Source organism: Amphibalanus amphitrite, unplaced genomic scaffold, assembly GCF_019059575.1.
Source record: "Amphibalanus amphitrite isolate SeventyFive unplaced genomic scaffold, NRLGWU_Aamphi_draft 001231F_arrow, whole genome shotgun sequence".
NCBI lineage: Eukaryota > Metazoa > Arthropoda > Thecostraca > Balanomorpha > Balanidae > Amphibalanus > Amphibalanus amphitrite.
In genome coordinates, this window is record NW_024882724.1 from 177,957 (window position 1) to 204,569 (window position 26,613).

At 49.7% G+C, this 26,613-nt stretch overlaps 1 protein-coding gene across 1 annotated transcript; it reads left to right on the top strand.

The window, feature by feature from the left end:
• The first annotated feature begins 778 nt into the window (after window positions 1-778).
• LOC122371323 lies at window positions 779-25,593 on the top strand. The gene is made up of 4 exons (XM_043347567.1): window positions 779-915; window positions 18,235-18,424; window positions 20,100-20,228; window positions 25,528-25,593. The coding sequence occupies exons 2-4, from the start codon at window positions 18,269-18,271 to the stop codon at window positions 25,591-25,593; spliced, it is 351 nt and encodes a 116-aa protein (XP_043203502.1). The 5' UTR covers window positions 779-915; window positions 18,235-18,268.
• Window positions 25,594-26,613: the final 1,020 nt, after the last annotated feature.

The window sequence follows — 26,613 nt, forward strand, 5'->3', positions numbered from 1 at the left end:
CCGCCCTCTATACCGACTCGTGTATTTCGGGCTCAACACAGCCCCGTACCATCAAGCTTCTGCCCCATGGAGCTCATTACCGCGGTCTTGGTAGAAATACTCTGTACAATTCTGTACAATTCAACCCAGCCCGATAAAAGGTACAGTCTTGGTCCAACACAGCTCGGAAGTCGGAACCCTCAAGTCTCGCCACTGCATACCTCAATACCATCGAGTCCCAGTCTAAGTCAGTCCTGTGCCGCCGATTCTCAATTACTTCTCCGCACCGGTGATTCTCCCTTCAGCACAGCTCTCGGTACAGAGACCAGCATAGCGCGGTACCGGTCTTTCTTGACGATGGCCTTATGGAGCCCAGCACAGCGCTCGGTAGTGGGCCCAGCCCAGCTCAGTAAGGCCCAGCACAGCTCGCGATACGCTCCAGCCCGTCTCTCGGTACTGGCCCTACCGTACCGACTCTTTCTGTACCGGCCCTACCGACGGAGACTATAGACTCTACGACCCAGCCCATCTCTTGGTACTGGGGTACTGGTCCTACCGACAAATACTATAGACTCTACGACCCAGCCCATCTCGGTACCGGCCCTACCGACAGAGACTATAGACTCTACGGCCCAGCCCATTTCTCGGTACCGGCCCTACCGACAGAGACTATAGACTCTACGACCCATCCCATCTCTCTGTACTGTCCGGTCCTGACCGGTGGCCGACCCGGGCGGCAATTCGGCGTCCCGGGCGGGCCGAAAATAGCGGGCCGGTGCGACAGTGCGGCGGCCGGGTGGCAGGCCGGACCGAGCGGGCCCAGTCGTGTTCGTGTCGCCCCCGCTCGCGGGACAGAGGATCGCTCGGTGTCCGCTCCCCAGTGCTGCAATCATGGCCGGCAACCGTCTACAGGTGTTCGGAGGCCCCCGTGACGAGGTCAGTTCGGTGACACCGCCCGGTTGGCCGTCGGTAACCACACGCTAAAGGGTAGAATACAGTGCATTCTGGTAGATTAGAGATTAGTAGCTTCATTTGGGTGAATGGCCATAATTCAGGCTTTGAGTTAGATAAAAAGATATGTAATGACCCTTTAGCCAAGTGCACGCAAATTATGATAGCACTTTATGCATTATGATTTCGATGATTAGGTACCTATCGTAACGCCTCTCATTTATTTGCCTTAACAGCATTGCAACATGCAGGCATCATTTTAAGTCAAGTTCAGAGCATTATCAAGCAATTCATTTAATCCAAACTGCCAATAGTGTCCTGCATCCGAACGGTGCTTGGTTTGCTAAAATTGGTGTTCTGACTACTGAGTTATTTATGTGATTCCTAGCTTTCACACATTTAAACGCATTACTGGAATTTATTTTATTTTATGCGAGGAAGTGACCAGGCATTGTCGCCTATATCCGTAGACGGAAAAAAGCAGACAGCGCTGTCCAGGTATGGTCTTCCAGACCGAACAACGCCATTCATAGACGGCCACCGGACAGTGACGCCCATCTATCATGTTTTGAACATGAGATTGATGTGATTAGACGGTCTTACAGACCGGACAGTGCCCTCCATAGACCGTTGAACAGACCGGACAGTTCCGTCCATAGACGGTTCTAAATATCGAACGTTGCCGTCCATAGACGGTTCTATATACCGAACGGTGCCGTCCATATGTAGATGGATCCAGGGCACTTAGATGGATCAATGTAACTACCGAACAGTGCCACTGCTGTGCATATTTTACCTTACGCATCGGAAAGTGTCATTCATAGACGGCTCTAAATACCGAACGATACGTTCCACGGGCGGTCCAACAGACCGGAGTCGGTCAGTGCCGTCCATAGACGGTCTTACATGTCTACCCCACAGTGCTGTCCATAGACGGTTCTAAAAACCGGACAGTGCCGTCCTTAGACGGTTGTATACAACCGTCCGGACAGCCTCGCTCAAAGCTGTTTGCACGCTGATGCGCATACTGTCCGGGGGGCGGGAAACGTCATAGACCGTATGCCTAACCATTATTGAACGGGACTGCGTAAACCATGACTGCTCAGAAAAATAAAGTGAATTATATTCCAAACGACAGGCCATCCACATACAGGTACACAAGCTCATAAGCGCATACGCAAACGAGAAAACGAAGTAAAAAGCGGCATGTGGGCCGATGCCCGACTGTCAGGTACCTACTTGTTCCGTGACCTTGGCGGTCAGAATGTGATTGAAACCTGGCCAACAAAAGTTGGCGGTGTCTCTGGCGCCTCGCGGCCGTAACGGTGTAGAAAAATACCCGGTCGGTGACTTGTGCGACGGGGACTGGGAAGCCATGTTGGCCGGTGACCTGTGACTGATGAGCTGTCAGCCGGAACATTCCAGCGAGCGGTGAACCATGGCAGAAAATGACCGGGAGCCTGAAATGGTCCTCTGTGCGCTGGCTCACACTTATACCTAACAACGCGTGTAAAAAAAGAAATGGAGACACAGGGAAATGTCTAAAAACTCTTAAGTCTCAAGAACGGTGAAAAGTCAGGACTCTCCTCTGCTATTACATGCTTCTTTATTGGGGACTAGCCCCGTTATGGTACCATGTCTAACGTGTTTACATCTAACGCAGAGCTGGCTCAACTGGCCAGCTATTTGCAGTGGTCGTTGCTGGTAATCCGTGATCTGTGAACTAAAACTCACCGCAAGGCTGGCAGCTAATATTCAAATCGCTGGCTCGACATTATTGAACAAATAAAAACCGCAGGACAAAGGAAATGCCGCCGAGAGATGGGTTTCCGTTCTGCCCTTGACCCATCAGACGGGCAGACAGTAGAGTGGGACGTGGGTACCTACCCCGAGCTGGCGCGGCAGAGGGAGAGCCAGCCTCCATTTGGCTCGGTCCTGGACCGGTTGTACGCTGTGACGGTCTGTGTCTCGCCACTGCTGGAGACCGGCCAGCTCGAGACCCGGGTCCTGTGCCGTCCCAGTACAGTCCCACCTCTCCCAGCTGGATCCGGGGTCCGGACACTCAGAGCCACTTCCTCAGATTCCGCTGGAGCCGAGCCAGGAAGAGGCGACCCGGCCTCCGGCGTGACACCGGCTTCCGCTACCAGTGCTCCTGGGATGAAAATACTCTTAATTATACGGAAACGGTGTCAGAGCACCTGCCAAAAAATAACATTCGCAGAAATAAAGACTTCTAAATTCAGACCGTCGGCATGTCGGCTGTCGTAGCTGGTGAGGCGAATTCCCGCAATACGGTTTTATGTTCGTAACTATGAATTCAGTGACTTTCGTGTAAATTTATGAACTCATGAAACGATCTTACGAGCAAATGATTTTATACAAAGGGAAGTAGTAAGCTTTGAGAGAAAGAGTGTGCGTCGTGCGATCCTACCTTTCAGGTCTTTGCTACCCTAATTCAGTCTGAAGGACCTCACAGGATCGAAAAAAGCTTCGAAGCTTCTCGGTGTCTCATGGATTCTGAGCTGCATAATTAGCCTAACGTCAAATCAAACGGCCTAACGGTTTTTGCAAACTGTGCCGGTCTAGCGCAGTCGGACCAGTCAGAGCATTGCGGAACAGCATGCTCCAGGCGCTGCCTTAGAGAGTCATCTAGCGGATGGAATAGTAACTAGTGAATCCGGCAGCGCGGCGGATCGAACGCGGCCGGCCTATCCTCTAGCGACACCTCGTGGCAGGAGTCGAAACTGCCAAGCTATGCGGCACAGCATGTAACAGGCGCTTCTCCGTAGCGACATCTATGGAAGGAGTTGATAACTACAAACCTCAGGGGTCTGGCAAGAAGCCAGCACATTTCACGTAGGCTCCGGCAACGCTAGTTAGACTGCGACGGCTTTGGTTCGCTCTGTTTTAACAATAAATTGGTAGATTTCCATCCAGCAGCCGAAACACCTACCTTTTTCTACGTGTAGGTACTACATACGTACCTATATGATATCTTCTTATGCCCAGGTTTCATCGAAGTGGACATAATTTGGCATTTGCGGCGGTGTTTATAATGCGAGCCTCAGTCGTCACGTCTGGTAAGTGTGTTTTAATATAATTATATAGTACAGCATACCTACTTATCAGGAATTCTTTAGGAAAATCTAGAATCATCCAATCAAGACTGTGGAGTCGATGGATTTTTCGGTGACTCCGATTCCGACTCCGGGCAGAACTGTCGACTCCGACCGACGCCGACTCCAACTCTGACCCCGGCAGGGCTGGAGTCGATGAATTTTTGGTCACTCCGATTCCTACTCCAAATCCAGGTTAAAAAATCGACTCCGATTCCGACTCTGGTTCCTCAGCCATGCGTCTAATGACAGTTGGCTTATAATGCCTTTGTGAACGTAGCCTGTTGAGGCATACATAAACCAAGACATCTAGTAGGTAAGTCAACCCAATCCAATTGTTATCGGCGAGATTCGAAGCTGTCATGTTACCCAGCACTTGAGAGACGCTCTTTCGTTTGTGCTTTAAGTGATAATTTCTCCTGACCACGTCTAGACCAGTCACCACGATACCAGTTCAGCACGATCGAGGCTCGAGCTCCGCCCGTATTTGGCGGCGGTTTTGTCTGAGCACCGTTTTGTCACGGACGCTGTGGCGGGTCACTGCTGGAGGCGATCCAAGGCCGGATCACCGGACCACCCGGTCAGGGCGCGCCCTCTGTCCACTCAAATCTTCCTCACACCGGACAGATAGACCCCACGGGACGCCACCGGGGATCTCAGCTCATCCGGCGCCATCCCTGTCCGGCGAGGGACGCCAGCGGACCGCGTGACCTCCACGTGACGTCAGCTGACCTCGGCAGCGGCGGCGCCAATGTCGTCTGTCAGCCGGGAATGTTCGCTCGCTGACGTCACCGCTGGGGGCGCTGACGGAGCCGGCGGCGTGACGTGACGTCAGATTGACGTCCGTGACGGGAGGCGTGTGGGATGGTGGGTGGTATGTCCGCCATGCGCTACGTCGTCACTGGGCACCCGACACAGCGCGGGCCAATCGCAGCCTTGTGGCACCGCACTCAGCGCCACTGCCTGCCGCGGGCTGGTGGTATTCACGCATTACAAAGCTGCAGCGGAAATTAGCTGGCAGCAATTCTGCGATTAAGACTTACTTATGCTTCATTCGATTTTCATCTCGCCAATGTCCTAGTTTCAGAGCTTTCCCGCGGCAGTAAGAGAGTTGAGGTAGCATCATTTCTGATTCGATGTACTTTGATCGAATACACGGCACCTGTCGGGATTTATAATAAGACAAAACTATCAATTTCGTGGTTTGATGTAATATCTACTGCTGTAAAAAGGCAGGCATTCACAGTCGCACTGATCAATGCACTTTTTTTCTCGTGGAGGCGCTCCCACATCTTGAATTCTCAGCTCAAGCTCATGGAACGATATGCCCATGAGTGCTCACGATGACGAAGACTACTTTTATATTCTGATGCTCGGCACCTCGTCGGCGGTTCTCTGCTACACCAGTAGTTTGTGACCAGCCGCCAGACGTCGCCCCGATCGTTGTCTGGTGGTCGAACAGCTGGAGCCCCTCGCGGTCACCGACCTGGCTCGGTCTGTGGCTAAACGGCCGGCTATTTTTGCCCCGCCGCGGTCTGGTCCTCGGGAGAGCCCGTCCTCAGCCGTCCTGCTCCTACCCCCGCGCTGCTCAGTGCCATTTAATGCGGTGGTGATGACGGACGCTGCACGTTACCAATTGATTGATTCGACCGATTGAGTCGATCAATCAATACGATGTAATTTGAACTAACCTGATCTGACCTTACTCAATTTAAATTGCTTTGGCTATCCTAGAGCTATCAGTAACTGGAGAGTCGAGACGTTCCGTTAGGTATCCAGTTTATGGAGCACCTCAAAGTACCTGCATATATTACATGATACTCAGACAGAAATAGGCTGCAGTGAGACGTTACAGAACGAAATTCTGTGTAATATTTATAGCAACGTTTCTAAATTACCGATTATTGTAGCTTTGTATCTGACAAGAATCAATCATCATTCTGTGCATACTGCATACCATAAGGCCTTAAACGCTCTCTAAGTTTGTTCTTTATGAACTCCGTGGTTACGTAACGGTAAGACGTTTCAACTCATTTTTGACCTCGTGAATTTCAACAAAACACTAGCTTTATAGAATCAAAAGACAATTAATCCGTGCGAACTGCGCACATGTAATTCTTAGACATTCTTCAAAGAAAGCTGTCAGCTAGCTAACAAAGGGTTCCATCAGGTCAAGCCTTTAACCCCATTGTCTTTACCTGTAAGGGCGCGTGCAGTTGTTCTTCATTGCAATCTTCGTCGACTCCTCCTAATGAACCAGCACTTGAAAGCGAAATACAGCTGCGATCAAAGGCCGTAAGATAGCGGCTCTGCTAAGCGATGTCCTTTGTACTACGTCAGCGTGTCTCCAGCGAACGCTCCCGTAATTAGCTGGTGCTCTGTGCCCGTGCCGTGACCAATGAGACAGTGGCCGGACCGGGGCCATTTATTGCAGCAGCTGGCGCTGATTGGCGTCGCGTTTCCACTAGCGCGCTCCTCAGAGACAGTACGTTATTACCCGGCCTCCGGCGGATGACGAGGGGACGTCAGAGGCTGCGGCGGGCGATATGCTTTTAGCTGCCTGTCAGGGCCGGGCCTGCTGCCCGGAGGGGCTACCTCACATGCGTGCAAGTCGTCAACGGGGTAGGTGGGATCATCCGGATGGATTCTGATCCCGGTATTCCCTGGCAATGGTCGGCCAAGCTGACATTAAGTGATCTGTTGTGGAGGGTCGGTGCGCGACGTTTTGGAACGGACGCCTCAGTATTGAAGCCGCCGAGCTGATGAGTAGCAAATGACTCAAAATGATTACATTTCGGCCGCATATTAGCCGTTTTCACGACGGGCTATCTGTCGAATTCACCAAATGTGACCAAATCTGCACCAACTCTCTTTTACAAAAAATAACTTCGTATGAATTTATTTCAGTGTTTTAATCGGAAAGAAGGTCTGATAATTTGAAAAATGAGGTAAATAAACATCTGTGCAGCCTATACTGATAACTGTTAAGAAACGACTCGCCTGTTCGGGCTTCGATCTGACCTTCTTGCCAGCCTACACACGTCTGGCACACATCCTGTCGGTGAATAATGCACTGAAAACAATTTCACCCAAAACTGGCGAGTAAACCGGTGCCTCGCGGGTACCCCTATCCGCAACCATTTTTAACCACCCTCCCAGGAGTCAATTTAGGACATAACACTTTCGCAATTCACTCTGGAGAGTAGTAACCCTCCACGACTATTCGCGCACCAGTGGCTCGCGACCCCTCCATCGAAAGGTATTCATCGACGCCTACCTGGCAGCAGCGCCCCACAAACCCCTATAGGAGATGGGGTTACCCTCCACGCCTACCCTTCGCCGACCAAGTCACGAGGGCCAAAAAAAAAAAAACTCCCACGCTTGACTACATTTGCGGGAAAATATCTATATTATAGCAATCTCATACCTAGAATACATCGGTGAGAAAGTTTCACATCGGTGGGAAAGGTCAAATTGAATTCCCATAGAAATTTCGACATGACTCAGTTACCGGCAGTCATGCAGACCGCCCGAAATCAAGAAGATGTGTCGTCGCTGCTTTTGTGACCTATATAAGATTCAAAATGGTCTCACTTGGAAGTTTCGGAAGAAAAAGCGTTGCCAATCGTCCCGTGATGAATATTGCAGAGGTTTAAAGATGCACCCTAACAATTGTACTTTCGCCCCCACTTGAAAACCGCCAAACAATGTGCCAACATATCATTGGTTCAAAAAAAAGTTAAAAAATTGTTGTAATTCAAAACTGTATGAGACAACGCCATCTAGTTGTAACAGTAGATCCAACTCCTTCAGGGCAGGTTATGTAAAGGTTCGCCATCCACGGATACGCGTTTACGATACCTCGAGTAGTTCCAACTCTTTCAGTGAGGGCTGTGCCAATGACTCGACACCCGCGGGGACAATATCCGGTGCTGGGTAGCTACCTTACTGCAGACTGTGGGTACAGTGCATATTTACGAGTAATAAGGCAGGCAAGTCTGCTTACCCTCTAGCTAGAATCTGGACATGGCGAGTTAATACACATATACCACCCACAGAGCAACGCTTAATTCGCCAGCTTCGGGTGAAATTGTTTTCAGTGTGGCACTCGTTTCTCCCCTTAGCGTCACCTTGAAGGTGAAGTGTAACACAAGAGGTCGAATACTTTTTTCAATCTGCTTACTGTTTTCCCGCGCTACACCGACTTGGTTCAACAGGCGCTGATAAACGGTTCTTTACTTGTGAAGATTTAATCATACTCAATCATACAGGCAAGATAATTATCATCATCATCAATCATACGAGAGTGCAGAACAGCTTCGTACCAAAAAAGGAACCAAATAGACAAATATCCCTTAAAATTACCTGATGAAATAACTGGTGTTAGATGCATCGTAGATTTATCGTTTAAGGAATTAAGTGTCCCCTTTACACACTAATCGTTGATGCGATAGTTTTATCCTCACAGAATCGTCAAGGCACTGATGCTTTAAACGTTTGAGAAATCAAGTGTTTCCGCATAGTAGACATTACTATTTCTTTTGTGTTTTGTCAACTGTAAAATCCTTTTTAGTTATCTACTTTTTGCTTAACCCGCGCCCGGCTGGGGGTCCTGGATTTCCACGCCCTGCTGGGGGGGGGGGGGGTGTTTGAACACCCCCCCTTCTAACTCGGCTCCTGGGCCACGTAGCGATACACGGAAGGCGGCGTTCGAAAGAGCGTCAAAAATAATGAGGAAATCACATCAGTCAATTTTTTGGTCAGGTCAAAGGTCAGGTCACCAGAGGTCATTGAAGGCAAAATTTCGCCGATTTCCAGGTCGAGTGTCGACAATTTCCAAGAAGCCAACGCATAACTCGGGAACCAATAGAGCTACAGCGCCGCGGAAAAGCGCATTCGATAGCCCTATTAACGCCCTTTCTGAGTAATTTTCTCAGATTTGACCTAACGTCAACGGTTTTGCCTGCAGGGGGCAAAAAATGCAAAAATAGCCGATTTTTTCGGAAACAGTTTTTCTGCAATAACTTTTGACCCAAGCCTTGTACGATCTTACTTTTACCGGCATCGTGTTCCTCTCGTCAAGACGCATTGAATGAACTATAACCTGACCTTGAAAGGTCAACTTGAAAATTTGACCTCAGGTCAAGGTCATGACCTGACCGGAAAGGGTCATGTTGCATATCAGTCGATCCGTATCGTCGAGCTGAACACATCTAAGGGGTTTTCATCGCTCTAGCATGCCTCTATCAAAAGTTATTTGCGAAAAACTGTTAGATATCATTCGTGACCTAAGATGACCTCAGGGCATAAACAGGGGTCACGGACACCATTTTCATGTTCAGTGTGTCTAAACCACTTGTAATTCAGTGTTTGGGAGTGTTTATAATGTTTTTCGTCCAAAAGAGGCGCATTTCAATTTTCTCCCATTGACTTATAATGGGGAGGTCGCAAAATTGACCTGACCTTAGGTCATCGATATCAAAATTCTAAGATATACATTTTGTACATGCTATTGCTCTTAGCAATCGCTGAAAGTTTCAAAGCGATCGGTCACTCGGTGTAGCTATGACAGACATTGAAACTTTTTATGAGGTGAGGTCACTTCAAGTGACCTGGTGACCTGACCTTGAATGACCTTGGTCTGAAATTTTCACAACATGTGTAGAATTGATGTATGATAAGGTGTACCAAAAACGGCGGCGCTCCGCGCCGCCGTTTTTGAGATATTCGCGAAAAACCGCAAGGGGGGTGTTCAAACACCCCCCCCAGCAGGGCGCGGGTTAAGACCAAAATGAAGAATGCGATCACGATATCTTCAAATCGGAGCCATGAAGGATCCTCTATATGACGCATGTTTTTTTTCCGAGACGCTACTAGCGGCATGAGATGGAGATGTTTTATTCTAATGACAAGCCCTCATTTCAATTTAAGTGTATCAGTTCTATAGCAATTGTTTGTCTTTCTTTAATGATGTATTCACGCATTATCACCTGTGCATGAATTATATAACCTGAATAGGGCTAATCTCTATAAAGCATTTATGGGGGATTCCATCTAAGTAGACGTACATTACTGTCTGTGTTATGAGTTCCTAATAAGCTGTATCCAGAACCAATAAGGCTCGCTGCAGAGGGCAACCTATAATTAATGTACAGGGTGTCCCATAAGTTCCTTCTCACCTAAATTTTTCTTTTAGAGGCTCTCTTATTTAAAGCCACGCTTAATTTATTTTGTAACTGAGCTTTTGGGGTTGCCATGGCAACTGTGAATGTGCTCCACGGTAACTAGTTCGTCTAGACAAAATATTTTTTGTCAGAGAGTTCACTTCCTGTGGAGACGGCTTACGCCGCAACATAGAGGTCACCGATACGGGTACGTCTCGGTATTTAGTCCGCACTGGACCATTCACAACGGTTGAGGGGGATTGAGGCCATCCAGTATGTAGCCAATGTCTGTCGCTAACTGGACGCACAGTCAACAAGTGACGCCGATGATTTGTCGGGAATCAATCGCTGCAAGTTTATGCTCTTTTTTGTGAGCTTTCACGAGTGAGCCATGTGGCCAAAACTGTGTGGCGCCAATATGGCCGTCAAAAAGGTCTTAGCGTTAGAAAGTTGGTAAACATGCTTTTCAGGATGCATTACCAGCTGTCTAAGAGTATCATTTCAGGGTACCTAACTCAAGGTGACTTAAGCTCTACTTACCGGAGGGCTCAAAACAGTCAAAAACGTCTTAAAATGGCCAAGCATGTGTTTCGTTATGCCCGAGGCTAAAAAACTTGAGGGCCGATGACATCAATGTGGTCATCTGGACTACCTAGTCCGTGCTCGAGATAAAACACCCGTCCAAACCCCAAAACGGTCCCATATGGGCGACGGAAAAGGCCTTTGTGTCATCCCGCTTTATTCCTATGCAAAAGGCCAGGGTCACGGTAATGTGGGGTAATATGCGTCCAGACACTGATCACGTTGCGATTGATACTCCAGAAACAGTCTTGGGACGCAGAATGCTTCTCCAAGAAGATCTAGGAAGAGTTTCAGCTTTCTAGCTTAACTCGAACCGCAAGTATGGCCACATTTTTTTTAGGAGAAAATGGCATCCGGGAGGTCGTAGGCCCATCTTCAAGCAAGACAGTGCATCAGTGCACAGGTCAAGCAAAGCTTAGAAGCAGTGCCAGGAGACTGTGACAGGCGTCTGTGGCAAGATCACATCCCAGGCAACTCATCGGATCCAAATTTCATAAAAATGTGTTGGGAATCTTGAAATCGAGGCTCGTCGAAGCGAAGCGGTGTCCCAGCATTGAGGAGCTCACGGCCCATGCCAAGTCAGTCTGGGCTAACTTCAAGCCTGCTATGCTGCCAAACATGCCGGTTGGCATGTCGCAGCATGTATTCATGTGTTTGCCTATGAAATGGGGAGCACATTGAGGGATTATAAACATATCAAAACGCAATGTACTCTGTTTTACATGCAAATATAAGGTGAGAACGAACTTATTACGGAGCGAGCGAAGCGAGCGGAGTCTTACGTAGAATAACGGAAATTTCTGAGTATGAGCGGCCGGCCGGCCGGCCGGCCGGCCGTGCGGACGCTTTTGCGAGGCTTATATCTCAGCAACCACTTGACCGATTTACATGCGGTAATTTTTGTAGGGTAGCTTCATTCCTTCTACCAAGTATTGGACTATTCCCGATGCATGTGGGTGACCCCTTATGCACGTGCCACGTGCAAAACGAAGAGGTGTCACTTTTCTAATTGTTGCAATATCTCGGTAACAACTTGGCCGATTGCGCTGAAAGTTGGCATGTAGGTAGGCACCCACTAGGCACTGCATATCCATGTGCCAGAGTTGGGGTGCTGCTGCACGTGCGCACGTGCAGGGGTCGATTCCAGATCTCGAGAACGGCTGGACCGATTGCGCTCAAATTTGGTACACGGTTAGGGACCGGTTAGTAGGGTGCCGTGCAAAAGTCAGTTGGGACCCATGTTGCACGTGCGCACGTGCAGGACGCCGCTTCCAGATCTCGATAACGGCTGAGCCGATTGTGCTCAAATTTGGCACATCGCTAGAGACCGGTTAGTAGGGTGCAGTGCACAAGTCAGTTGGAGGTACCCCCTCGAAATTTCGCACGTGCAAGGCCCACCCTCTCGCTCGCTCCGTTAGTCGCCCCAAAAGGCGTTATACTGGTGGGACACCGACCGTTCCGTGCTTCTATCCCCAGGATACTGAAATCCTTCTCCTCCACGCCGCAACCCCCCTCCGGGCTGGACAGGCAACTTTATCTCATGCGGGCTGCTCCCTTGGAGCGGCACCGCTGCTCCCGAGGGAGCGCACCCCGTAGCCGGGTGCAGTGAGTGCCTTGGGGCTGGGTGGCCTGTCCTCTGGACGGGCTCAGCCCCGGAGACTCACTAGGGTGCCTGCCCAGACCAATGTCTCCCCCTAATTCCTATCATCCTTCCGGCTCTGCAATGGTCTTGTCGACCGAAAGGGCCTAACCCAACAAAACAAACAAACAAACAATTATGGGACACCCTGTAAATGCTACCGTACTCCATCAGCCATACACTTATCTGTTTAACTCAGGCCTCCAAAGCCAGGCGGCATTAGCCGAGTATCGCGCAGCGTAGCCTACCCACTAGGGAGCCCATTATATTCGGCGCGGCAGCCATATACTGCGACTGATGAGGCGACTTACTGAGCCCGTCTCCCAGTGGAGGCCCGTATAACTGCCTGCCTGACGCTCTACAGAATCTACAGAGTCTGTCAGATTCTGACGGAGTCCCACGTCTCCCAGTGGAGGCCCGTATAACTGTCAGACTCTACGCAAGCTGACAGTGAGACGCAGCCGCTAATTAGCCGGAGCCGCATGGCAGTAGCCACTGTCACCTAGCTGTCGTGATATGATAAGTTAACCCTATTCCTGGCGGGCTCCGCCGGGACAAGAAACTGGCGGGGGGGGGGGGCGATTCGGCCCCCCCCTGAGATCTCGAGAACGAAGCAAGATAGCGACAAGCGGTAAACGGCATCGGATACGCACGGCCAAGATCTACAATTTTTACAAAGGTCATTTTCAGGTCAGGTCAAAGATGACGTCACAGGGGTCGAAAAAGTCAAAATGGCGGCACTAGATATGGAGAGAGTTTTTCTCGAATAACTTTCGAATTAGTCAAGATAGGAACAAACTAAGGGCATCATCGTGATCCTCTCGTCAATCCGCATCGAATGATATATATGTTGACCTCGAAAGGTCAAGGTCAAAGGCTGACCTCAGGTCACGTGACCTCGAGGTCATCATGTATATCATTCGATGCGTCTTGACGAGCTGAACACAATGAGACCATCCACGCGTCTGTATCTTGTTCCTGTACGGAGTTATTGGCCAAAAACCTTTGGTGACTTTTGATGACGTCACATGACCTCACAGCTGCCCAACAGCAAAACAGACCTCAAGGTAGTGAAGGTTGATCGTATATGAAGTCATGTATGGTATATGGGGCCATTCCGACCCGTTTTAGTGGTAAAAACAGGGAGTTGATTTTTCCCCCATTGACTTATAATGGGGAGGTCGCGAAATTGACCTGACCTTAGGTCACCGATATCAAAATTCCGAGATATACAAATTGCACATACTGGTACCCTAACTAAACCCTGAAGAGAAGAAATTGATCGGTCAAAAACTCTAGCTCTGGCGTGATTGCAAACTTTTCTGAGGTAGCGTCACCAAACCGCCTCTGGTGACCTGACCTGAGGTCAAATCAACTCAAAATTTTCAGACATGTTGCGTAGAAGCCTTTTAGGAAAAGTCAGAAAATTTGAGCTTCCTAGCTCAACGCGTTTGGGAGATATAACCAAAAAACCTCAGGGGGGGGGGGCTCCTGAGGCCCCCCCCGCCAGGAATAGGGTTAAACTTTCGTCCATAGTTCTAATCTTACGGCATCTTTCCAAAAGTTAGCTGTGGAGAACAATTTTCAGCTGGGCTCTCTATCACGAGCAGCGGCGCCGCTCGTCAGCAGCGGCGCTTGAAACATTGAGTGCAATAGAGTTTTTATCGGAATTTATACTTTGGTGACCTCTGATCATTAAAAAAATCAAAGTCAAGAATCCCCATGATATGCCTTTTCCAAGCTGACGTCAAATCCTTTATTCGACATAGCGTGAGAGAATGTGACCGATATAAATAATCATTAAGTAGGTTCATGTGACGGAGTGTGGACGTCACAACATTCCATAAACATATTGTGGCATCAGAATATGAACATGTTTCCTCCCGTCCGTACATGCATGACTCACGGGAGCTATTAGCGGATGGCTGAAAGAAGATAGATGACTGGCAAATAGCGGGATGGCTTGGGTCTGCCGAGGAATGTCAATATCTGTCTGTGCATATTAGACATTGATGGATTGTCAGTCGGTGAGGGACTTCCTCCGTGCCGTGACGTTGCTATTTGGCGTATCCACAGTCCATCAGGCTCGTCTGTGCCAGCCTGCCAGGCAGGCTAGACAGCGAGGCAAACTCTGTCTTTCTGAGCTGTGCGCTGTGCGGTGTGCACTGCACATACAATTTATGAAGCATGGAAGAGGGCGGAGAAATTAGCTGGAATTATACATGGTCGCAATGAATGTATAGTTAAACCTGCAGGGTGCCATTATGCTGACCACCTGACATGGCAGTTCGTAGATGACCTGCCAGGCTCTCTAACTAGTCTAAACCCTCGCCGGCCGAGGGGGGGGGGGGCGGGTGCCGCCCCCCATAGGGTTTTTTCGCGATAGCTCAGAACACGCTGGCGATAGAGAGCTGAAACTTGGCATACCTGACCTTTGATCCAAGCCGCATCTTTTGACACCAACCGCATTTTTGGGTCAGGTCAGGTCACTGACCTATGACGTCATAAGTGAACCTCTGCACGGTCTTCAGATGTCGCAACTTCCCAACGCCCTCACTGCCAGAGGAGATGTCACAGGGAAATGAAACTTGCAGGATCTAGTATCCATTATGAGTCCCACAACTTGTATATCTCGGATTTTTCCTAAAGGTCATATGAGGTCAGGTCATTTTCGTGACCTCACCATTATAAGTCAATGGGGAAAAATGAAAACTGTTATTCTGGCGCCGGGAACGATCTCCAACTATCTCAAGCACATAGAATCGTGATTTTATGCACTCCTTGCAAGGCTAGATGCGTCACTTTTGCAATGTTGACCTTGCGTGACGTCATTTATGACGTCATCAAGGTCATATTAGTTTTTCGTTAATAACTCTTGATCAAATTGAGCTAGCGAGTCGGGAAAGCCACCAATGGACTCAGGAAGACCTGCCGAATCGAATGATATGCGACATGACCTCTTTCGACCAACTTCGTGACCTGGGGGTGCTGACCTGACCTTGACCTGAGGTCAACACCCCAAGTTGACCTGACCCGGACAAAAAGTATATCATTCGACGCGCCTGAGCGAGGCGAACACGATGCTGCCAAAATCGGCGCTCTGCGGCCGTTTTTTGCGAAGTTATTCACCAAACACTGAACCGTACCCTGGGGCACTTGACCTGACCTCAGAGGTCACCGGTTGACCTAGGACCTTAAAATCGGGTACCAATCTCTGCGTCTCGTAACGGCGCACACGCTCGTTTTTTCCGCGACGCGCTAGCTCCACCAGGGGCGAAACGGCGAGGGGGGGGGGGTCGTACCCGCCCCCCTCGGCCGGCGCGTATGTAGAAAACCAATAGGTCCGGCGAGGGTTAAGGTCTGAATGCAGCTAGTCTAGGAAACTACTCAACTTGAGTCGAATCTTGATGTTAGGGACCACGGCGGTTGGATGTTGGAAGCTGCATTTGACCACGGAATCAACACAATCACTGCCTCTCTCTCTCTCTCTCCCTCTCTCTCTACTCTCTCTCCCTCCCTCTCTCCCTCCCTCTCCCTCTCCCTCTCCCACTCCAGTCTGCTGCCAGCTGGAGTCTCTCTCAGCCTCTCTCCGGCTGGAATTTCCGCAGTCCTACTCGTCAGTCCGCTGGCAGCTGAAGTTTCGGTTGTTATCTGGTGCCAAAGAAAAACCGCCCACGAGACCGGTGCAGCTGAGCTGGCCAGGAGTGGGAGACTCGGTCTGATTTTGGACTCCGATCTGCCACTTAGCCGTCGGACACACTGGCAGTGGACACTGGACAATGGACAATGGACGGAGCTGATATTATATTGAGGTTGACGCAATTAATTAGTTGATTGATTGACTGGCCCCTTCTCATTAGTATGAAATCATGATGTTAGTTGTATTTGCTTCAGGTATTCATATCTGGCGGTCACATATGCACGCTAGATATATACTGAGACGGGTAACATAGCACCATCGGGTGGCCGCGTTTCGTCACATTGACTATCAACACTGTTTCGGAAATAGAAACAATGCAAACACACACAAGAAAACCTGCTAAAAGTTAATATTTTGTAATAAATTGTATCATATGAGGAAGGAACTACTTTATTATAAGCTGATGAAAGTGTTATTATTGTGTGTGTTTTTATTGTTTCGTCTTCCGAAAAGGGGTGTTGATAAAGTCAATGTGACGAAACGCGTCCAGCCGATTGTGCTGTGTTACCCGTCGGTCGTCACAATATGTTTATACCAAAATTAAACGTCCGAATGAAACGTCCAGTGTGCAATGTGCACTGTGTTTCTATTGGTATCTACCTGAGGGAGGCATGTGACGTTTGATCAGCAATCAATATTATTACTGAATCATTGAATATATTCCATTAGCTGACGAATCAAATCGTCAATAGGTACACATTCTCCACACTACATGCAGTTGCAGAATGAACGTGCTCGAATGCACCAAAAAGTCGTGACGCATGTAGTAAGGCTTTTGATCTTCAAGCAAAAACTTTATCAGAAATGTAAAAGCATCCTCGAAACGCCACGAAATGGGTCACATTAATTGACCGGATCGACAAAAAGCTGACGGACGTCTCATTTTCCAGCTAGAGGTTGACAGCCTGCTCAGCTGTGTGGGCCGGTCGCGCGGCACGTGATCATTCCAGGTCCTATGTATAGGCCGCCCAACGGGAGCGGGTGTGTCCGCCGCCCGGCTAAAACTGTCCGCCGACGGAGGGAGGGGAGGGGAGGGGAAGGGGAAGGGGCAGCGCCAGGTCCAGTTATGGAAACTGCACCGGACAGAGAGCCGGCGGGGAGTGGCGAGCCAGACAAAGAAAGATGCATGCGATGACAATAAAAAACTGCACAGTTCACAATTCATACACATGTTTCCTATATGACAGCAATATTTCAAAATTGCTGTAATCTGTCTAAAGCAGAATACGCTTCCTTGCTAGGAAACATCCGTATTTTAATTGTAGACCTTATTAACGTGATGACTTTGATGCAAAATTTCTGAATGATTTCTTTACCTACATGTATGCCAGAAAGCACACACATCGAAAGGCTCATTGAGTACATTCTGAACATATTTACCTAATCAAGGAATTTCATGTAAACTGGACATTATAAAATTCCTACGTATTTTAATTCTAAATGATAGACCGCTGTGGTCTGTCTTTAAAACGAAGGTCGAAGGAACTCGAATCGAGTCGCTTGCTCCCATTTACATAGCTTAATTTTGCACAATCAGAAACTGTTTAGTCTTTCAGATAGAAATAATTGTCGTGGATCATTTCTTTATTACATCATGCATTTTTGAATATCAAGTTCCAACGATGTTACGAAACTGAGGTTAATGCGGCATGGTCCTTACGCCAATGACCATGGGCAACAACTACTTGTTTACTAAGTCTCACATTGCCCACAAGAATGTTCGTAAATATCGGTTGTTTTCATAGCGCTGAACATTGTTGTCCTTCAATGAAACGAGACACTTGAACTCTTCTTAGGGAACGGATGCATGGCACTATGGCAGTGTTTTAAGTGAAGCTGTTTTCATTTGCAGCTCGATAGCACAAACCACATATCCCTTGTAGCTTTCGATAATGAATGAGCTAGCGTAGATCGATTAGTGACAGCCGTTTAGTTTAAAGATGGTTTACTACGTGCTGCCCTAGTCATGCATGCAGCGAGTTGCATCGGATCCATGCGGCTCGCAGGTCCACCGAGCGACTTGCGCTGTTGTGCGGTGACCAGTCACTGATGCCCCCATCCCTACCAGTGACTGGAGATTCACTGATGCCCCACCCCGCCCAGTGACTGGTCAGAGCACGGTACTGCGCGGAGCACCATGGACCGGGACCGCTGGGGTCACGATCAGCCGGAGCCGGCCGGCGCCGGCAGCGACGACAGTGACAGCGAGTATGAGGAGATTACGACCACCACCCGCACCGTCAAGAAGACCACCTACAACCCCAAGCCGCTGGTGGAGGCGCTGCGCTCCAAGGTGACGCTCGCTCGGGTCTGCCGGCGAGCTGTGCCGGTCCATCGAACTGACCGCCCGCGGCCGGACGGCCCTCCGCGGCTGTCATCTGCTGTCATCTGCCAGCGGTCGTCCGCGACAGCTGCAGACTCTATCTATTCACATCTTTTTGCTACGGCCTTTTCAACTCTGCTAATGCTTCTCTCAGCAAACTTCAGGTGTACCCTCACTGCACTTTTGTCGGCATGCCCTTCCGCCTGCTTTTGATGGGTGTGTTTGCTGTGCTGTGAGATTCTAACCGCTCGAGTCACTCGAGTTGCTACCTGCTCTAACCAGCACCCTCTTCACGTCTCTGGGCTGCGTCAGACGGGCGAGCTCCGTTGTGTTTGTTTCAGGTGTCTATTTCTGGCCGGCCGGCAGGCCAATCCCACAGCATTCGGAAGACCGGCCGCCTTTTTCAGAGCGATGGATTCCACAGATTATGCTTGCGGGCGACTGTTGACATGATGCTGACCAGACTGCCCGGTGGCTCGGTATCCAGGTATGCCGGTGGTGGTTTCCTGCTCCCCTCTCTCTCTCCCTTTCCCTCTCTCCGTCAGCCCCTGGCACCCGGCACCGGCTCCACGCCCGTCGGGCCGCCCGTCTGGAACATTTCTGGAATCCGGCCGCGCTGACGGCGACTAGTGTGGCCCGAGCTGTGGCGGCGGCGGAGCCCTCCTCCTAACAGTGTCCTGAGCGGCTCCGAGCGCCGTAGTGACCTGACCTGACCTGACCTGATCTCACGGACCGGGGTGTGCTGTGATTGTTAACTCGCCACACTCGCGCCCGAGATGGGCAAGACGTCCAACATGTACAGTGCGCGAGTGTCCTCTCAGAGCCGGAGCTCCATCAGCTCGACGACAGTGCACCATGGCACGACGTCAGCGTTCCCGAGTGCTGAGCCCTCCGACCTGGAGAGCTTCTTCAGCTCCACGGTCAGACCCCTCACACTCCCCCTCCCCGGCGGCGGAAAGGTCACTGCTGTACTTCACTGATGCATGGACTGTGCTTTTGCGGTTATTGTTGTGTCACTGGAATGTCAATGATCAATGTCATCAATGTCAATGATTAATTTACTGCTGTAAAATGTTAACTGTTTTATGAGTCAGTACTGATATTCTGTTCCGAATTTATATAGTAGGACGCCTCTTTGCATTTTTGGTCAATGGCAAACGCTCACAGTTTATTTTGATCCGTGGCGAATAGTTGATTTCAATATCCACCGGAAATGTGTTTAGTATCTGACATATTTGTTGAGACCTGATCACCTGAGTCCCGTGATACGGCCCCTTCACATTAGATCAGCTTAGGTAAGATTTAGATCGCTACATAAGCCCAGTAGGTACGTAAAAGAAAAAGTTTTCCTAAACTCACTCCATTCTAAGTAATGTTTGTGCAGACAAAGCTGACCATTAACTAATGTATTCCGTATATTTTACCTTGCTTGGACCATATAAATGTGTTGGATTGGAACACAACTGTCCGCTTATCTTTCTGTTTGTCTGTCTGTGTGTCTGTCTCAGCACAGTTTTCCCCGAATACGGCTCTCAGGCCTCAGTTGCTCTTTCGATATGATGCCGGTCAATAATAATGTAAGCTAGTGAATGTATCCCTGTCAAGTGTCTGACTCGACACTACCGTCCGTTCCGTGGCGATGCAGGAGATGGGGGCCAACAAGAAGCTGTTTGGCAAGGACCTCAGCGAGTATGACAACATGGACATGGACGACATGTTGGACCAGCTGACCGCAGAGGAGATAGAGCTGCTCACCAGGGACGTGGATCCCGACGTGAGTAGTTCCCGGTGTGGTCTGGAGAGGGGTGCTGGGTGTGAGCGGTTTGGTGGAGCGGGAGTCTGGTCGGGGGGGGGGGAGGGCTCTACTGAGCAGTGAGCAGTCCCAGAGCGAGGTGAGAACTGTCTTAGAATGCCATTTTAGGGGTGAGCTCGGTTGAAATCTGGACTCTTATCGCAACTAAAATTTATCGGTGTCGGTCTCTGAAGTCTCGGAATTGGTCTCTTTCAATGACCCATTCCTCCTCTCTCTCTCTCTCTCTCTCTCTCTCTCTCTCTCTCTCTCTCTCTCTCTCTCTCTCTCTCTCTCTCTCTCTCTCTCTCTCTCTCTCTCTCTCTCTCTCTCTCTCTCTCTCTGAAACAGTCTGAGCATCTTTCGCGGGCAATACATTTAGTCGTAAATATCCCCGATTGCTTATATGCAAGAGATCGGAGAGCGTTTCTTCTGCCATGATTGTGCACACTGGTGTCAAATCAAGTCCCAAATAAGTCCTCCGGAGCCCGCACTAGCCGTACCGGAACGAGCGGTTATGGTGTGTACCAACTGTTTACTCCTATCGATAGCGTAAAGTTTATGGAGGCGCTCACTAGCGTGACAAGTGCATCGACCACATCATCATGCTGTTGCACAAACTCGTAAGATTATCTAATAGCTGTGTATGCTGGGTTTAAGTAATCATAGCAAACGTCATCTGGAACATTTAACAACACGGTGTGCTGTGGGAAAGAGGAGAGAGAGAGAGAGAGAGAGAGAGAGAGAGAGAGAGAGAGAGAGAGAGAGAGAGAGAGAGAGAGAGAGAGAGAGAGAGAGAGAGAGAGAGAGAGAGAGAGAGAGAGAGAGAGAGAGAGAGAGAAAAAAAAAGAGAGAGAGAGAAAGAGAGAGAGAGAGAGAGAGGGAGAGAGAGAGGGAGACAGAGATCCCGAGTAAGAGGTAGAGGGCAACTGTTGCACACTTCCGATATTTTGATTGATCGATGACCTTGCAAATCGAAAAGAATATCCCAATGCTCCGTTCTCCAAAGATAAATGTCCATCACTGCGCCTTGGCCTGCGCGAGTCCATCTCGGTTTGTTCAATAGCTTATGGACTAGCGGATGACATCACAGGGCAATGGACGGAAAGATCCATCTCCATAACATTGCTACGATTGATGAAATTAAAGGACACACCAGCCCGATGGTCGGGCCCGCAGCTGCACCCGCTATCCCACAGCTAGACCTGCAGTTAATGCGGGCTCGCCTTTATTGACAGACCTCCAGCGTTTCAAACATGATGCGTCACAACAGAGTTCTATCACCAGACAGAAAAGAGATCATGTATTACATACGACCCAGATATGCTGCAAATCTGTCAAATAACTTCGTTTGAAAACGATAATGGATCGATCTAGAATGAACTTTTGATTAAATGATAAGGATTTCATAACTTATTTCATTCCTGGGAAGATGACTTCGCGTACTTTCTTAAAAGCTTGTTGTCAATGAGTCATGTAAAAAAGTCGTCGGCTTAACCCGCGCCGGCTTAACCCGGGGGGGGGGGGCATTTTGCCCCCCCTGGGGTTTTTCTTAAATAGCGAGAAAACGGCCGCCAAATTTTGGATACCTTCCCTGAAACATCAATTTGACACCTTCACACAAAATTTCAAGTCACAGGTCACCTTGGGTCAGGAGTTATTGAGGTCAAACTGAGGTCATGTTCGAGTAAAAATGGGCAAAAAACATGACATCTTGAAACGCTAACCAAATCTAAGTTAACAAGCAATTTTAACGTTCTTTACGTGGTTATGTAGAGAAAAGACGGCGCTACAAAACAGTTATCTCGGATTTTCAAAATTTTGGGATTTTGACCCCCAAAAATAAAAGAAAATTGATTTTTTTGGAAAAACACAAAAAAATTCCGAAAATTTTCGAATTTCGAAAAAAACCGGAATATATGTGATAGTCCCTGCGCTCTTCCATATACATACCAAATTTTAGATCGATACCTCCTTTTTTGGCCAAGTTATAGCGAAAAAACGGTTCAAAATTGATGACGTCAAATTTTTGAACTCAATTTTTTAGCGATTCTAGACCACGTAGCGCAAAACAAAGACCACCATTGAACTCCCCGTGATGAGCTGCATCGAATCGATACCCATTTTATTCAAAAATATCAACTTTGAAATTTGACCTAATTTGACCTGACCTTGACCTGACCTTGACCTGACCTTCACCAAAAACATAATCTCAACTGACCCCAAGGGCTGCCTGTCCCACATAATCGCATTTGGCATATGAAATGGACCATAAAACATGCATCACATGATATTTTTAATTTGTGACCCGCAGTGACCTGACCTCTGTGACCTGACCTGGTATCAGTGACCGTAAATAGCAAAATATGTGTTTGACGAACATTTCCTCATCGATGATTTTCAATGAAATGCATTTTACTCGATTTTACAACGCATTTCTTGAAATGCCTGTAAACGGTAAAAAATCGACCTTTGACCTGACCTGTGACGTCATCTGTTAGACCGAGGTCAATGAAAGTAGGTCACAAGGTAGTTCGCCGTTGGGGCTATCCAACGCCGTTTGCCGCTTGTCGCTATGTTGCGTGGTTCTCGAGATCTTAGGGGGGGGGGGGCAAAATGCCCCCCCCCATCAGACCGCGTTGCTCGGCAGACCCCATCAGGGCGCGGGTTAACCCGCGAGTTGCTGGGGGGGGGGCGTTAAACGCCCCCACTTTTTTCGCCGGGCCATAGCATAAAAACGGCGCGCCGCAGGCGCGCCAAATTTTGGGTACCTGTAGGACATTGATTGAAGTTTATTGTGACAAAGTTTCAAAAAAATCGGTCGGAAAATTTTTGAGATATCGAGGTTTTAGTGACGTCATGATTTCGGAGTTTTCGACCAAAAACGGCATATGTTCAAAAAATCATATAAAATCACAGAATAGACATACAGACATGCCGTAAACGCCATTAGACTGCCAATACCATGATCAATCAAATGGCTATCTTCGATTATTGATTATCGTTCCGCATTTTCCAAAATCTTGAACTGAATCTTGGCAATTTCTCGTGACTACTTCACGACCATGATACATGAATTTCTTAAATTGAAGTTTTTGAGCCAAACACGTACACATATGATAAAATGAATGTCACCATCGTGTTCTACGCCCCAAATTACCTATAAAACATGTGTCACAGGCTGCGAATATCAGTTTTGATTTTCGGGGATATGTGCCTGCCCGGTTGACCTGACCTTGACCCTGACCTATGCTTGACTGACCTTTATATGGAGCTGACACTCTTGTAGGCCTTATAGGGTGGATTGTGCACCGTTTTGACAGAGTTTATGGCGAGAGGCGCCCATTGTGAAGTCCTGAAGTCCATGCTACTGAAAGCCCGATTTCAGGTGTTTGACCTGACCTTGACCCGACCTGTGACCTCAAAATTCAACTTTAAAGTACTCATCTGAAGCGTCTCGTCGCGCTCTTTCGTTTGCTGCCTCGCGCGTTTCGCTGCGCCTATTGGTTCTCGAGTTATCGGCTGGGGGCGTTTAACGCCCCCCCCCCCCCCCAGCAAACGGTGGGTGGCGAAATACCCCAGCAACTGCCGGGTTAAAAGCCAAAATGCTTTTATGTACATGACTTGGATTGGCCACTTTCAATCTTGGTAGTAAGAACATAGAAACGGAGGCGGAAAGTAGTTCATTGGCTTATACAATATACATACTTGGTTTGGTTTAATCATCGTATCGGTACTAAGCAATGGAAAATTTATCAATACTCATAAAACCAGTAAAACGCCTTTTGGGCGAAGAACGAGCGAGCGAGATAGTGAGCCCTTGCACGTGCGGAAGGGCGAGAGGGTGCTTCCAACGGGCTTGCGCAAAGCACCCTTCTAACTGGTCGCTAGCGGTGTGCCAAATTTGAACGCAATCGGCCCAGCCGTTCCTGAGATCTGGAAGCGGCATTCTGCACGTGCGCACGTGCAAACGGGGTCCAAAATGACTTTTGCACGGCACCCTACTGACTGGTCCCCAACCGTGTACCAAATTTGAGCGCAATCGGCCCAGCCGTTCTCGAGATCTGGAAACGCCCCCTGCACGTGCGCACGTGCAGTAGCACCCTAACCGCAACACATGGGAATGCATTGCCTGGTGGGTGCCTGCCTGTATGCCAAGTTTCAGCGAAATCGCCCCATTAATTACCGAGTTACTGAAATGGGAACAAATTTGGCACCTCTTATTGTTGTATTTTGCACGTGCACTGGGGGTGACCCACATGCATCGAAAGTATCCTATTTTGGATAGAAGGCATGCTGCTACCCTACAAAAATTACCGCAAGTCAATCGCCCAAGCGGCTGCTGAGATATGAGCCTCTCAAAATCACTATTTTTGCAAAACAGCTTGAACACCCTTGACTTTTCACGTGGCACGTGCCACGACGGTCACTGAGATGTATCAAAAGTAGTCAATTACGGGGTAGAAGGGATGGGGCTACCCAACAAAAAAGACCGCAGACCAATCGGTCCAGCGGTTGCTGAGATATAAGCCTCTCAAAAGCGTTACAGGCCGGGCCGGGCCGGGCCGGGCCGGGCCGCTCATACTGAGATTTTCCCGTTATATTGAAAAGACTCACTTCGCTCGCTGCGCTCGCTCGCTCGTAATGAGCATAAATGTCAATCTAAGGCAATTCAGCTATCATTTAGTACCTAACTAAGAGCAAGCAACTTCCTGGATATGTCCAGGAAGTCCGATAGTCCGCAAGGAAGCTCATCCGTCAGAACACTCAGCTATTCCAAGAAAAACAACGTCATCGATTCTTATTTGTGGGCTAGTCAAATCCCATTACCATTAATATCCAATTCTAAAGCTGACTTCGCGATAAGTGGCTTGACTGCTAAATGGAAAATCTGCGCTCTTGTTGATGTTTAATGCCTCGGGAAATTAAATATCATTGAAGTTGATGATCTAGCCGAGCAATAAGTTCTATCAATGACAGTGGCGCAGCCAGGGGGGGGGGTCAGAGGGTCAGCTGACCCCCCCGAAATTTCTGTCAGGGGCCCGCTCGAGAGAGTGAGAGAGAGAGAGAGAGAGAGAGAGAGAGAGAGAGAGAGAGAGAGAGAGAGAGAGAGAGAGAGAGAGAGAGAGAGAGAGAGAGGAGAGGAGAGAGAGAGGTCCTAATCTAATCGGACGAGCCCGCTTCGAGAAATGCCCACTGCGACACCTTGTTGTTGTTGTTCTTCCCTCCGCTTCTAATGAAGTGTAGCCTGTCGGCTCTGGGCGCCTCTGGCGGCCGCCGCCAGGGCCGCCACCACGGCGGTCTCCCGGACCTCCTCCGGTTCCGGGTGGATGGTGTAGCACGTCCTTGATCTCGTCCCCATCAGGGCGGGGCAGCGGAGGAGGACATGGTCCGGCCTGTCCGGCTCCTCCCGGCACAGGGGGCACCAGGACTCTCTGCAGTCATCTCTGTTGCACCCCTGGCATCCGCCTGGGATCGGAGACGGGGAGCGACCGATTCTGTGCAGGTAGGACCGGGCACCAGACCAGTGTCCGGCCCTCAGCTGGTGGACATCCACCGCGCTGGACCGCTCCAAGCCGGTAACTCGGGGCGGTAGGCGGTCGCCCATCACGGACCGGAACCACCCGGCTGGCCAGTTCTTGATAGTAGCCTCTCTGGCGGCTCTGGCTACTGCTCGGCAGATGGTCCTGGAGTCGACGGGGATGTCCTCCTGTGGTAGCTCCGCCGCTTCCTTTGCTATGGCGTCTGCCCGCTCGTTGCCTTCGATCCCGCAGTGGGAAGGCACCCACTGAGCGTGAATCGGGCGGTGACCCTCCCGGGACAGCCGCGAGAACGCCCGCCAGATCCTGACGCCTAGCGGTGACGTCTGCGCGGTAGGCCCCGCCCGGAGGGTAGCCAGGGAGGCCATACTGTCCGTGCAGATCACGATGGGGATGTCGCGGTCTCGTGGATTGTCGAGCAGGTGCTCAAGCCCGGACGCCAGGGCGAGCATCTCTGCTCGGTAGCTGGAGCAGTGTCGTCCGGCCGGTGTCTTCAGGTCTTCCTCCTCCCCGTCCGACCAGATGACCACAGCTCCAGAGCCTCCGTCCTTGACGCCACCCTCCACGGAGCCGTCTGTCCACAACCAGGTTGCTCTCTGTGGTAGAGCGGCAAGATGACGGGTGGCAGCCCGTATCTTCTCTCCTTCTGTCGCACCGGTTCGTAGTGGCCCCACGTCCAGGCAGAAGGTGACGTTTCCTCCGCGCTCCCACGGCGGGATGCGAGGAGGCAGCACCGGCTCGATCGGTGCGGTGACCTCCACCTCAGCCAGCATCTGGCGGCCCAGCGTTCGCCACCCCCGCACAGAAGACAGCCGCGAGGGCGCCGAGGC

Bases quoted from the DNA above. Each gene is read 5' to 3' on its own strand.
- LOC122371323 (XM_043347567.1), top strand. From the start codon at position 18,269: ATGGACCGGGACCGCTGGGGTCACGATCAGCCGGAGCCGGCCGGCGCC. The intron at 18,425-20,099 runs GTGACGCTCGCT...GTGGCGATGCAG, and splicing joins TGGAGGCGCTGCGCTCCAAG to GAGATGGGGGCCAACAAGAA. The intron at 20,229-25,527 runs GTGAGTAGTTCC...GGCCGCCGCCAG, and splicing joins CCAGGGACGTGGATCCCGAC to GGCCGCCACCACGGCGGTCT.